Genomic DNA, 13,986 nt, shown 5'->3' on the forward strand with positions numbered 1-13,986 from the left:
ATTTGACACATTTTCTCCACCTACACGCTCTCATCAACAAACTCACTCGCTTTCAGCTGCCATCTTCGTTCTACCGACCGGGACTACTTCTTCTATGGTACATTGGCGATCGCACATTTTAAATGTGTATGCCGACACCTACTGTGCGGGATGGAAACAGCATTACCAAAAATGGAACTAAATACCCCCCAAAAAACTTCCAAATTACCCCAAAAAAGGTATTAATAAACTAAATCAAACAACATTTCTGTTAAAAAAATTAAACAGATCTGATCCCTACACAGGCTCAAGGGGAACCTGGGAGGGCGGGTCTTCCTGCACCAGTACCCCTTGCAAGTCTTCAGATGTAAAATCCTTAAATCCCCCAAACTTTCTGCCACAGCCACAAAAATGTCCAGTTTCTTAGACTTCTTTGAGACTTGTGCCATACAGGGTGTCTTTTGACTGGCAGCAAACATTTACTACTGGCTGTGTTGCATACACTACCATATCTTCACTAGCATCACTTGTTTTCTCAATTATTTTAATCGCCTCTGCATAGGAGATTCAAATGACTGCTCTAACTTTTGCCACCTCAATCGCCTTCACCCTTACAGAGCACTCCAGGAACACTGCCCTTTCCCACTTGGACAAAAGGAACACCTATGTGAGAATGCTGTTCATTGACTACATCTCAGCATTCAACACCATAGTGCCCACGAAGCTCATCACTAAGCTAAGGACCCTGGGAATAAACACCCCCCTCTGTAACTGGATCCTGGACTTCCTGACGGGCTGTCCCCAGGTGGTAAGGGTAGGCAACAACACATCTGCCACGCTGATCCTCAACACTGGAGCCCCTCAGGGGTGTGTACTTAGTCCCATCCTGTACTCCCTGTTCACCCACGACTGCGTGGCCAAACACAACTCCAACACTATCATTAGGTTCGCTGACGACACAACAGTGGTAGGTCTGATCACGGACAGCAATGAGACAGCCTATAGGGAGGGGATCAGAGAACTGGCAGTGTGGTGCCAGGACAACAATCTCTCCCTCAATGTGAGAAAGACAAAGGAGCAGATCGTGGATTACAGGAAAAGGCGGGCCGAACAGGCCCCCGTTAACATCAACGGGGCTGGAGCGGAGCGGGTCGAGAGTTTCAAGTTCCTTGGTGTCCACATCACCAACGAACTATCATTGTCCAAACACACCAAGACAGTCGTGAAGGGGGCACGACAAAACCTTTTCCCCCTCAGGAGGCTGAAAAGATTTGGTATGGGTCCCCAGATCCTCAAAAGGTTCTACAGCTGCACCATCGAGAGCATCCTGACCGGTTGCATCACCGCCTGGTATGGCAACTGCTCGGCATCCGACTGTAAGGCGCTACATAGGGTAGTGCGTACAGCCCAGTACATCACTGGGACCAAGCTTCCTGTAATCCAGGACCTATATAATAGGTGGTGTCAGAGGAAAGCCAATAAAATTGTCAGAGACCCCAGTCACCCAAGTCATAGACTGTTTTCTCTGCTACCGCACGGCAAGTGGTACCGGAGCGCCAAGTCTAGGACCAAAAGGCTCCTTAACAGCTTCTACTCCCAAGCCATAAGACTGCTGGATAATTAATCCAGACTATTACATTGACCCCCCCCCCCCCCCATTTGTTTTGTACACTGCTGCTACTCACTGGTTATTATCTATGCATAGTCACTTCACCCCTACCTACATGTACAAATTACCTCTAACCTGTACCCCCCCAAACACTGACTCAGTACCGGTACCCCCTGTATATAGCCTCGTTATTCTATTGTGTTACTTGAATTATTTTTGACTTTAGTTTATTTGGTAAATATAAAGTACTTCAAAAAATCCTCATAGTTTCTGGAATATTTGTTGATCAAATGAGGTACAATATTCCAGAAACTATGAGGATTTTTTGAAGTACTTTTTAACCCAGTTGACTTACATCTGATTAAAGAAAGTGAAGTCTAAGACATTTAGACCGCCATCAAAAACCCTGTTGGTGATAATATCTCTTTTTATCTTATATGGCTTGTTTTTCCATATGAAGTTGGAAAATAGCCTATCTACCTACAGCAAGTGAATTTTTTACTACAATGTCCCTATATTGTGGGTAAACTTCCTGTGAAATTGGCGGCTTTTCACAAGCAGGCTTTAATGTGCTGGGTTTTGCTGTATAAACACAACTTTTCACCTCATCATCCGGACAGCTGAAGAAGTTCTGGGTTTGCACAACCAAAGAATTTCTATACAAACTGTCAGAAACCATCTCAGGGAAGCTCATCTGTGTGCTCGTTGTCCTCACCAGGGTCTTGACGTGACTGGAGTTCTGCGTCGTAACTGACTTCAGTGGGCAAATGGAGAAGTGTGCTCTTCACGGATTAATCCCGGTTTCAATTGTACCGGGCAGATGTATGATGTTGGTTTAAACACTGTTTCCCATTCTTGTTCAATCAACCATAAACAATTAATGAACATGCACCTGTGGAACGGTCATTAAGACAGGTCACAGTTATGAAAACTTAGGGCACTAAAGAGGCCTTTCTACTGACTCTGAAAAACACCAAAAGAAAGATGCCCAGGGTCCCTGCTCATCTGTGTGAACGTGCCTTAGGCATACTGCAAGGAGGCATGAGGACTGCAGATGTGGCCAGGGCAATAAATTGCAATGTCCGTACCTTGAAACGCCTAAGACAGCACTACAGGGAGACAGGACGGACAGCTGATTGTCCTTACAGTGGCATCCGAAAATCACACCTGCGGGACAGGTACAAGATGGCAACAACAACTGCATGAGTTACACCATGCAGGAACGCACAATCTCTCCATCAGTGCTCAGACTGTCTGCAATAGGCTGAGAGGCTGCACTGAGGGCTTGTAGGCTTGTTGTAAGGCAGGTCCTCACCAGACATCACCGGCAACAACGTCGCCTATGGGCACAAACCCATCATCGCTGGAGTCAGACAGGACTGGTAAAAAGTGCTCTTCTCTGACGAGTCGCGGTTTTGTCTCACCAGGGGTGATGGTCAGATTCGCATTTATCGTCGAAGGAATGAGCGTTACACCGAGGCCTGTACTCTGGAGCGGGATCGATTTGGAGGTGGAGGGTCGTTCATGGTCTGAGGACGACCATGTCTCGTCAGTCACTGGTACAGAAATGGTTGAGAAACACTGTACTGTACTGCCAATGTTTTTCAGCACTACTGCCTGTGTCTAAGTAGGGTGTGTATGGGGGGGTGAGTTGGCGCCGCTTGCAGTGATGTGGACTGGTGTGGATAAAATGCCAGTCCGCCCCAGCCCAATTTATTCGTCTGGCTATCTCTGGCCTCTCCTTGCTCGCAAAACCTTCGTAGCAGGTTAGGAGAGCATTTTCACATACCCAAACCCCTTTTCTAACCTTAACCTCAGTCTCCTAACCTGCTGCGTAAAAGTCATTTCCATATAAAAGTGGCGTGAAAAGAGTGTTTCTCAAACCGCTTGAGCAGCCAGGATGCAGTCAAGATAATTGAGTAAATAGTTACTGAACATTGGTGTTAGAGGCACAAAATGCATAGTTGTGAAGAAAAAAAACAATTACCAGTCTTGCGTTACAATAGATCTGTCTATTTTGCATCACCTATGGCTTTGCAAATAAACTGCAAGTATAGTAGCCCAAAAGCCAGCATATGACAATACCGAGTCGTTTCATTTTACCGTCCAAATGGAATGTATTCAGGCTGCAAAAGTGTCAACTTCCTCCTTAACTTGATTTAATGGCGAGGTGGGGGGGGAAAAAACTAGGAAAATATGCGTACTTTCTTTATGAAACAGCATTTTCCACCACCAATCTAGGGTGGCTAATGCTACTTCCTGACGTTGCGTACAGCATTCAGACCAAGGGTAAATAACACTTTCAATGTGTTAGCAATGGTATATCGCATATAAAAGGCACACACAGATCAACTTTATTGCTCACTGTTTATTTAGACATGTTACATTTTTCACGACAGTCCTTTTCATTACAAATAAGACAGATACATCACTCTAGTCACTTTTGAAGTCATTAGTGTATTTCCTAAATTAGGGGTTTTAATGACAGTTTGACACAGTGGGGATCCAGTTTCCCTTTTAATGATAAAATGACATTAATATGCATTCATAAAAAATAACTGCTAGGGTAAAAATTCGGCACTTAACAGTGGTTCTCTGTCCTTACCCTCTCGTAATCTTGTCTCAGTGCAATGTCAACATGTAATGTCCTGGCTCTTTCCCCATGAGTGCAGACAGACTTTAGACGCTCGACTCTCCATTGGTCTGTCCTGTTCTTAGAAAATCTCCTTCCTTTCTCTCCCTCTCTCCCTCAGCAACACTTCTTCCCCCTCTTCCTCCTCTCTCTGTGTCTGTGAGAGTTGATGTCGACCGTTTCCTTCTCTCGTTCCCGCTCTCTCTCTGCACGACTCTGACTCTGCTTCTTTGTCCGAAGGACCATGTGTGTGAACGCCATAAACATCTGAGAGGGTAGGAGAGATGGGGAGAAGGAAAGAGACAGGGCAATGACTGTAAAATACATACACACCCGGATACACACCCGGATACATACCAGTACACACGGAAGTGCTATTCCTTGGAAAGGGAATTCGCCACCTGGTCTAAGTTGAAATAAGTTAACCGTTTTAGAGATATAAGAGATGACCATGGTCACACTTCTGATTGCACCACAGCCCACTGGTGTGGATAATTTATTGGCAGTGTAATTATTATATATATTCTTTCATTAAAAAAAAGCATAAACTGATAATTCCCTGTGAGAGCCATATCAGGTCTCTGGGATATTTGAGGCTTAGTTTTATTTCATTACTGAGGAAGTGAATGAGGTACACCCTGAGTTTAGAACATGGCTGCTAGGGTCACCTCTTCCACGTTGATGTTTTCTTTGGCGCTCGTCTCAAATACCCGGACGCCCACCGACTCCCCGAAACGCATTGCATCCTGGGAGTCCACCTGCTTCTTGGAGGGGTCGTCATTCTTGTTCCCCACTGAGGGAGGGCGAGAGAGAGAAGTGGGGATGAATGAAAGGTGTTTTGGACAGCATAGTACACTACACTACATGACCAAAAGTATGTGGACACCTGCTCGTCGAACATCTCATTACAAAACCATAGGCATTAATATGGAGTTGGTCCCCCCCCTTTGCTGCTGTAACAGCCTCCACTCTTCTGAGAAGGCATTCCACTAGATGTTGGAAGATTGCTGCAAGGACTTGAATCCATTCAGCCACGAGAGCATTAGTGAGGTCGGGCACTGATGTTGGGCGATTAGGCCTGGCTCGCAGTCGGCGTTCCAATTCATCCCAAGGGGGTTCGATGGGGTTGAGGTCAGGGCTATGTGCAGGCCAGTCAAGTTCTTACACACCAATCTCAACAAACCATTTCTGTATGGACCTCGCATTGTGCATGGGGGCATTGTCATGCTAAAACAGGAAAGGGCCTTCCCCAAACTGTTGCCACAAAGTTGGAACACAGAATCATCTAGAATGTCATTGTATGCTGTAGTGTTAAGATTTCCCTTCACTGGAACTAAGAGGCCTAGTCCAAACCATGAAAAACAGCCCGGCTGCTCAGCCATGGAAATCCATTTCATGAAGCTCCCGGCGAACAGTTCTTGTGCTGACGTTGCTTCCAGAGGCAATTTGGAACTCAATAGTTAGTGAGTGTTGCAACCGAGGACAGATTATTTTTACGCGCTTCAGAACTCGACCGTCCCATTCTGTGAGCTTGTGTGGCCTACCACTTCGCGGCTGAGCTGTTGTTGCTCCTAGACGTTTCCACTTCACAATAACAGCACTTGGAGTTGACTTGTTGGAAAGGTGACATCCTATGACATGACCGTGCTATGTTGAAAGTCACTAAGCTCTTCAGTAAGGCCATTCTACTGCTAATGTTCGTCTATGGAAATTGCATGGCGGTGTGCTCGATTTTATACACCTGTCAGCAACGGGTGTGGCTGAAATAGCTGAATCCACTCATTTGAAAAGTTGTCCACATACTTGTGTATATATAGTGTATGTCTAGTGTATGTCTATCAGTTCACAATCAGGCATAACACTAGCACATTGGACTGGAAATCAAAGTCATTCCTCAGTGAATTTTCTTCATTCCTAATTTTCTATCCATTCATCTAATCTACTCTTTCTATTATACTCTTCATCCATCCATCGCCTCAGCATACCAAACTCACCTAGGATCTTACAGACGTTGTCACAGTTCTGAGTGATCTCATTAAGCCACCTCTTCACGTTCACAAACGACTCTGGGTTGGTGACGTCGTAAACAATAATCACACCGTGGGTATTTCTGTAATACCTGGTAGGAGAAGCAGGGAGAAAGTGGAAAACAGCAAAGGGTTGTAAAGAGTACTGTATAAAAACAGGAAATCGCTGCATTGTTTTTCGGGTGATAGTTATCGTTGGCTGGCACTCTGTCCCGGGCTGGTATCAATAGCACTTAACTGAGTTAATGACTATAAAACTGAAAGAATGAAACTAACTGAAATTGAGCCTAAATCCAAACCAACTATGGTGATAAACAGCGTTTGTATTGATATATAGCTTCTATACGTGTAGATAGATCATTGATATAGATGATAGATTACGTTGAGGTGATGGTCCTGAAGCGCTCCTGGCCCGCCGTGTCCCAGATCTGCAGTTTGACTCGCTCCCCGTCGATGTCCACCGTACGGATCTTAAAGTCCACGCCGATCGTAGTGATGTAGCTACCTGCAGGCCAAAGCAGCAAGGTTAGAAACACACACGCATACACACAACATGCTAAGCACACATTCACAATCTTGAAGAAAACATTTTAAAAAAACACAGTTCCTAACCACTCACACATTCAAATCGTTTAATAGTATATATTGACCAGATAGAGAGCAGCAACTCACCAGAGAAGGAGTTATCTGCAAATCGTAGTAGTAGACTGCTTTTCCCTACATCTAGAACAGAGAGGTTAGACAGGGATGAGAGATTAGGTGATTAGGCCTTTCTTCATTCACTTCTGAGTAGACAGTACCAGGCTACCTACTGTCCCATTACTAGTAGCCTACATATGGCAAGTCACATCACTACAGCATGGGTAAATGTTTTAAAATCTATCATATTGTCTGAAGAGTTAGAGACAAATATGTCTCCTTTGTAAGTCATCAGAGCTGTAAGCTTGGTGAGTAAGTAGGCATGTTCATCACAGTCACCCAATGATAAGCAGATTGACTGATATTTGCTGTGTTACTAAGGAGATTGAGCAGGAATATATATTAGTCTAATTCTTTAAATCACAACTCACACAATATGAGCTGCCTGCTAAACATCAGTGTAACAGCACAGCACACTTGAATTACACTACTATTTTAACACAGACAGAGTAAGCACTAAGGGACCACAGGAACTTTGTATGAAAATGGAAGTTAAGATGCACTGACTGGAGTCTCCAATGATGAGCAGTTTGAAGAGATGGTTGTAGTCCTTTCCCGGCCCCGCCATTTCTGCAGACAGTGCTGTTGGTTTCAGTAATCCTCTCCCAATAAATGCAGTTCCACAGGAACAGATTCCAGTCTTCCCAAATCCCAGGATGAAACAGTCTCCCCCCAACGCTACCAGTTCAGAATGGAAGAAGATTTTGTACAGAAAACATCCAAAAAACACTTACATTGCAATTTTATTTCCATTTGATTTTCCAGATCAGTTCTAGTCCAGAATTCTAACTCAATATTACAAACTATTCCTGTTACCTTGCAAGTGCAATAATTACCAGTTAAATCAAGTGTATTTCCAGTTTAGTACATGGCATTCCGTTGTCGTGCTTAGGCCTCGGTTGGTTCTGGTTCCACCTCAGTTCCAGTTCCTCCCACTAACTCCAGTAGGGGATTCCCAGTTATTTGCAGCACCACATTCCGACTCATCACAGGTTTACCTAAGTTCTCTTTCCATCAGTCCAGTAAAGTGTTTTTCCCCCTTAAAGTTGGGCTGCAGTGGCAGACGGTGAAGGACTTCTGACACGTTAAACTCTACACAAGGGCAAAGAGACTATCCTCATCAAATTGCGTTCTGGCAGTCAGTCACTACATCCATGAGCGTCTGAAAGTGCTCAGTTGTTGGTCTGTGTCCAAGGTAGACGGATTGTTGTTGCTAGATTAGCTAATACTTAGATATCCCAGTGGGTAGCCTATGGATGTGAGGATTCACGTCACTGCTCTTCTCAGTTAGCTCTTTTGCTTATCCCACAGTCTCACTGTCATCTCTGCGTCAAGTTATCACGCACCTCTTACAAGAAACAAAATAACAGGCAGAGGGGCCTGAAAGGTTGTACAAGCAGAGACCAAAAGCAAAAACCTGAGAGGATGAAGTTCTTCCTCTTTCAATCTACAGTCCATGCAACGTTTTCATCCATTGAACTGCTTCAGTCTCAATCCCTTGGTTTCACTTCCTCTCTGAGCTCTGGGTGGAGAAATGGTGGGCGCCTTCACAGTATTTGGTTTGTTTCAGGCTTTCCTCAGCTCCCTTGTTTGGACCATACCCTGAAAAAGAACGTCTGTATGGAACATTTATCAATGACAATATACAGGGACAGAGTGAGGAGACAAGCTGTAGTCTGTCATTGTCAAAACTTCCCTGACTGTATGCCAACCCTGTCCCTGTATGCACCCTCCCTTCCCTGTTCACTAGAACAGCTGTCTCTAAATTTAACGTTTCCAACCGTTTGCCCTCTCTCCACACACTCATTAAATATAGGCCAATACGAACCACAAATATAGGCCTATATTAACCACATGAAACATCAGCCTGCATGTATGGTTGAAGGTGAGCTGGATTAGGAAGAAGTTAAAACAAATGTTGGGGGAAATGTTACATGGTTAAATAGTAGAGGATATAGGTATCATTGAAACATACTTTTTCTTTGATATTCACTAAGTGACTAAAGTATTTTCAGGGACAACTCAAGAATCCCTGAAGTCTGTCCGCGTCGCCGATTTAGGGCGAAAGAATAGAAAAGACTGAGGACAGTTTTTTGTTCCATAATAAAAACAGGAAAGAGTACATGGGGCGAGCAAGTTAGTTCTTGAAATTGAATCCTGACACATTGGTACAAAGTTAAAATATTTGCTAGGGCTTCTTCTTCATCGTGATTATCAATGAAAGCATTACTGAAAATCCTGGGAAAGTGTCCCTCCCTAGTCCCTACAATCGTCAGCTGTCTGTGGAAAAACAAGCTGGCTAGGTCGCAACAATAACACTCTTCGTAAATTAGGTACAATCGCAAACTACTCAAAAACAGTTGATGACACAAACCACAACGTTGGATTTAGTTTAAACCATAGAAATGTGGGTTTAACACACTTACCTACCATTTAACCAGAGGACATTATCAGCAGCTAGGATCAGCAGTGACTGTCTGTGCTGAGGCTAGATTCGTTTGTATCCGGTATCTTTGGGGATTGCCGTTAGCAAGCCGCTCGCCCACAGACGAAGTTAAAAGTTACTTTCTCCTGGAAATGTGATTAACGCAAAACACAACTCGGCTAGATAACGGTATAGGAATAATTCCTCTAGAGTAGCTAAGTTTCTATGCGTATTTCAAACGCGTCGTGCTACAAAATGATCAATTGCCATCACCAAAACGACGACTTGTGCAATTGGTCAGTCCGAAGAAGAAATACGAGGATCTGTTGACCGTTCCAGACGTCTTGGTTCCGGGGAGGGATGACTCAGGAAAGTTCGGAGCTTTAGACTAGTCCACGGCCCGACGTCTTCAGGCCACACCTGAGTGTTGTTGAGTCACTTTCATCCAAATCATGTGCTTCTCCCTCCTCTCTGTTCATCCCATCTCCCTTCTTGCTCAATGTGCTTTATCTTGTCTCATCAATACATACAAAACACGAAATAGGGCTGTTTGTACTATACTTGTTTAATGGGATTGTTGTAGTATTTGGCAGGGTTACTTACACTCGCTGCAAATATGAAATAGGAAAACTGGGGAGGGAACCCAATATTCTAGAAATCTAAATGGAGTAACCCAAGACTTTATGTAGACAAGACATACAGATATTTCAGACAATTTATTCCTTCAGAGCATAAAACCGGGGCAAATTTATCAAGACTGAAGCACAGATATGGAAAAGTGATCAAAATATTTTATTATCATAAAAAAACAAATCCTGGAATGGGCATCCTTTGAACAAGAGAGGCATGAGTTATGTACAGAATAGTGTAGTACAATTATCCAAGACAGCACATTATGAGCTTAAATGGGGTTGTGTGTGTGTGTGTGTGTCCTCAGAAAGACAGCGAGAAGGTTCTGTAGGACAGGTTGGTGAATACATCTATCTGGTGACTGCTTCCACCTACTGTGAGCACCTGGAACAGCAAAGAAACAGCAAAGAAAACAGAAGACAACATGACAACCACGTCCTTCATACACTGAAAACCACCACAAAACTCAACCATATCAACAGACCATATCAAAACTGAATATCAATTATACCATGTACTGAAGCTTTGATGTGGACAAAACTATTTATTACATTGTAGTCATTAGTAGACGCTCTATACCACAGTGCCTTACATTAGTGAGTGCATAATTACTTTACTTTTTCGTACTGGTACCCCATGGGAATCAAACCTACAACCCTGGCGTTGCAAGCGCCATGCTCTACCAACGAAGCCACACAGGATTTGTGAACGAGAACAGGAAGACCACAAGCGGGACGAGCAAAGAAGGAAATTTAACCTGAGGGGTTGGATGAGTAACGGAGTGTTCAGATGGTTTGTCTAAACGACTCTCACCCTGTTATCAGTGCTGTTGAGGTTCAGTGCCAGCGTGTTGAGGGAGTGGGGGGTGCAGGGGATCTGAGCCTTTACCTCTCCCCCCAGGAGACAGTGGGACACACACTGGCCCTCGCCCACCGACAAGATCTACAGGCGGGAGAGAGTTCACAAATGCACACAGACAGACGGACTAGTGTCTACAGTTAGAGAAAGACAAACCAATAAAAAACTCTTTCTCCCTTCCCACGCAGTCTGACCCACACACACCCTGAAGATTACACACACACACACACACACACACACACACACGCCTCACCATGTCCTGGTAAAAGTTGGCTTGTCGCTGGCATCCGGCGAGAGGGAAGATGGAGGTGGGTGACATGGAGCGGAGGTGCCATAGAGAGAGGGATGGGCCTCCTCCACAGAGCTGGTGGGGGAAAATAAGGGACAGGGGTTAGGGAGAATTATTTAATTACATTAAAGGAGATAAAATTGCAGGAGGAAATGCTGAGTAATGTTACAGTATCTGCATTGCAAATAATTTCATCCTGAAGGAGTAAAAAGACATCAGCGCGAGGCATTCCACAGGTGGAGTTGACCTTGGCGACTGTTCTAATGATTCGCCACAGCAACCACACTGATAACATAAGTGCCACATTTCAGACTGAGGTACTGAACAAGTCATTACAATTTCTAGAAAGAGAGAGAGAGCTCATCCTATGGGGAAGGGACTGTTGACTAATTGCAAGGGCTGCCCTTTCCTCACCATCCAATCAGATTCTGTCGTCAGGCAGCTGATCCACTTGCCATATTGGGGGCGGGCGCATTCCTAGAAAGAGAGGGGGAGTGAGACAGAAGTGAGAAAGATTTAGTTTGTAATTTGATGTGTATTTTGTTCAGCAATCTGCAGAAAGGTGCCTTATAATATGGATGTCAAACGTTCAGCCTGCTGCATAGGCCCTAGGCAGGCTCTAGTGCAGATCACCCGTCTGGTTAAATTGTGTTTAGGAGCATTTTATCATCACTAAACAGTTAAACAAGTGAGAAATTACTATCATCCTAAATTAAGATAATTATTTTGCCATATCTAATTAAATGGATATTACCCAACTACACAAGCTAATGTTTTGACCACATCAAATTGGGGGGAATTACACATCCTTTTACCTCAGATTGGTGATGTTAGTATAAAAAAAATGTATAGTCAACACGATGACAAAAGATCAATTGCTTAAAACATATCAATATGTTTGATTTTGTACTGTTGATTTTGTCATAATCGCTGGGGTTCGCAGGACTTAGACGGCAGCCATCATTTTCTTTCTGAAATGGCATGGATGATTTGGCAGTTCTCTATAAAAGACGCTAGCCACACAACAATGCTCAAATTTGACAGTCAAACTATCACTTAAATAGCAGCCAACCGTTGCCACCGTTGATATCCTATAGAGGGTTGTGATTACAACAATGTATAGGTTATTCCAAGTTTCCGTGTGGCCTTGAATAGTGTTAGATTAAAACAGTGCGACACCCCAAACGTTGGCCCTGTTCTATAGATTTCAGCGTGATATCGATGGAATTGATTCACTAAAAAAGTGTGGCGTTACACTTACCGCGTTGGCGACCCACTTGAATCAAAATACAACTTCAAAATGTAGCTAGCTGTCTTCTACAAATTGTCCTCTAACCAGTGATGTATACATTATTCCCAGATTCCGTGTGGTTTTTGAGCTGTGTTAGTTTTAATAAGACATGCAACATTATTACATTTTAGTAATTTAGCAGACGCTCTTATCCAGAATGACTTACAGTAGTGAGTGTATACATTTTCGTATTGGTCCCCTGTGGGAATTGAACCCACAACCTTGGCGTTGCAAGCGTCATGCTTTACCAACAACCTCACGAGACCTCATCTCCGTCCTCTCGTGCAACAATTGATGTCAACGTGATAATCGATAGGAGTGACTGACAAAAACAGTGTTGAGTTTGTCTTTCTGTTTTGGTGCCCCCTGTATCAAAATTCTACATTACAAAATGTAGCTGACTGTTCTGCAGGTTTTCCAGTGATGTAAAAATATATCCAGTTTCCATGTGTATTTTTAGCCGTGGTTGTTTCAACTGCGCATATACCCCCCCACCCCATCGATGAGTGATTTAATGTCACTTGACAAAATAACAGGGTTTTTGGTGCATGTGCAGTTTATAAGGTGCTCCTTGATTACTATTGTTGCACATGTATCTGTAGATTGGGCTATCAATATGTCTTGTCAACAGGAAGCAACAACATCATCATTTTCAACTTAGTTTTCGGAATATTTAAATTGAACTTTCAACATTAATTTCCAATGGCATTGTTCTTAAATCAGGTAACAACTGCTTAATTAGTACAAAAATAGGCTGTGATTGATTTATTTTGACGATATACCAGAAATCACCAAAACAGGTTTGTCCTGCCTACATATAAACATGTTTTTGATGAAGCAAAAAATATCTGAAATATACTTTTGTATGTAAGAAAAATGCTACATTATAACTTCTCTACATATGGAGGGTAGGGGCAGGCACCCACAAATCCCAATATCTTACCTCATATTTGTAGACTTCAATGCAGTGCACGGATTGGCCGGTCCTGTGGTCTGGAGGCGGAGTTCAGAGAGTGAGATACATGACAACGCTAGAGTATAATGTAATACAGCCATGCATTGATTCCAGATGTGTCAGTGACTGACAAGGGAACCTGAAGCAGTAATAGGTTGCTTCATCCGTCACTCACCCCATATCCTGACAGCGCCGTCCTCACCCCCAGAGAGGATCTCCCCCTCCCTCTCTCTCACACTCAGACAGTGGATGTAGTCTGTATGACCCTGCAGAACTGACTGGGGAAGGGAGGGAGAGCAATTAAGAGATTGAACATAAAGGTTAAGTGTGGGATAGCGAGAGAGCGAGGGATGAAGAGAGAAATAAGTGGAAGAAAGAGGGAGAGAGAAGAGAAATTAAAAGAGATGTAGCAACGAAGAATATTTATGTAAATGTTCAACATCACATTGCTGAATCTTGAGACAGAATCAAAGAAATGAATATTTCTCAAACCTTAAAGACACCACTTTCCAGATCCATTATGTGGATGTTATTGTCCCCTCCACCAATCACTAGACTGTTCTCCTGAGAGAGAGAGCGAGAGAGATAATTT

The 13,986-nt window shown here is 43.6% G+C and overlaps 4 protein-coding genes across 7 annotated transcripts in view; all 4 read right to left on the bottom strand.

The window, feature by feature from the left end:
- LOC115170791 (E3 ubiquitin-protein ligase RNF25) overlaps nt 1-123 on the bottom strand; it is a 6,556-nt gene extending 6,433 nt beyond the window's left edge. The window contains exon 1 of the mRNA XM_029727085.1: nt 47-123. Coding sequence (XP_029582945.1) covers nt 47-117 — 71 coding nt within the window. The 5' untranslated portion in view covers nt 118-123. The remainder of the gene's footprint in view (nt 1-46) is intronic.
- Nucleotides 1-13,986, bottom strand: part of LOC115170793 (THO complex subunit 6 homolog) — a 27,571-nt gene that overhangs the window by 12,002 nt on the left and 1,583 nt on the right. The window contains exons 7-13 of one of the 2 annotated variants that reach the window (XM_029727088.1): nt 13,887-13,958; nt 13,570-13,672; nt 13,383-13,432; nt 11,563-11,625; nt 11,113-11,223; nt 10,815-10,943; nt 10,285-10,385 (exon numbers count right to left, since the gene is read on the bottom strand). In XM_029727088.1, coding sequence (XP_029582948.1) covers nt 10,305-10,385; nt 10,815-10,943; nt 11,113-11,223; nt 11,563-11,625; nt 13,383-13,432; nt 13,570-13,672; nt 13,887-13,958 — 609 coding nt within the window. In that variant the 3' untranslated portion in view covers nt 10,285-10,304. Of the gene's footprint in view, nt 1-10,142; nt 10,386-10,814; nt 10,944-11,112; nt 11,224-11,562; nt 11,626-13,382; nt 13,433-13,569; nt 13,673-13,886; nt 13,959-13,986 lie in introns of those variants that run through there. The other variant, XM_029727087.1, reaches the window with a different exon arrangement.
- On the bottom strand, nt 3,939-9,874 carry LOC115170796 (ras-related protein Rab-35). Of its 3 annotated transcripts, none has more exons than XM_029727093.1 (8): nt 9,377-9,874; nt 7,783-8,562; nt 7,454-7,619; nt 6,920-6,970; nt 6,629-6,752; nt 6,215-6,339; nt 4,889-5,013; nt 3,939-4,487 (listed from the first exon to the last, which is right to left on the bottom strand). In XM_029727093.1, exons 3-8 carry the CDS (start codon nt 7,512-7,514, stop codon nt 4,338-4,340), a joined length of 636 nt encoding a protein of 211 aa, XP_029582953.1. In that variant the 5' UTR covers nt 7,515-7,619; nt 7,783-8,562; nt 9,377-9,874; the 3' UTR covers nt 3,939-4,337. The 3 variants fall into 3 exon arrangements, with proteins under 3 accessions (XP_029582953.1, XP_029582952.1, XP_029582951.1); XM_029727092.1 differs by having other exon boundaries at nt 7,454-7,624; nt 7,763-8,562; XM_029727091.1 differs by having other exon boundaries at nt 7,454-7,624; nt 9,377-9,872.
- The window catches only part of LOC115170790 (serine/arginine repetitive matrix protein 2), a 27,926-nt gene continuing 24,080 nt past the window's right edge, over nt 10,141-13,986 (bottom strand). Inside the window, exon 15 of the transcript XR_003871094.1 lies at nt 10,141-10,303. The gene's annotated coding sequence lies outside the window, so the exon portion shown is untranslated. The remainder of the gene's footprint in view (nt 10,304-13,986) is intronic.

This window comes from Salmo trutta, chromosome 32 (assembly GCF_901001165.1).
Source record: "Salmo trutta chromosome 32, fSalTru1.1, whole genome shotgun sequence".
NCBI classification, from domain to species: domain Eukaryota; kingdom Metazoa; phylum Chordata; class Actinopteri; order Salmoniformes; family Salmonidae; genus Salmo; species Salmo trutta.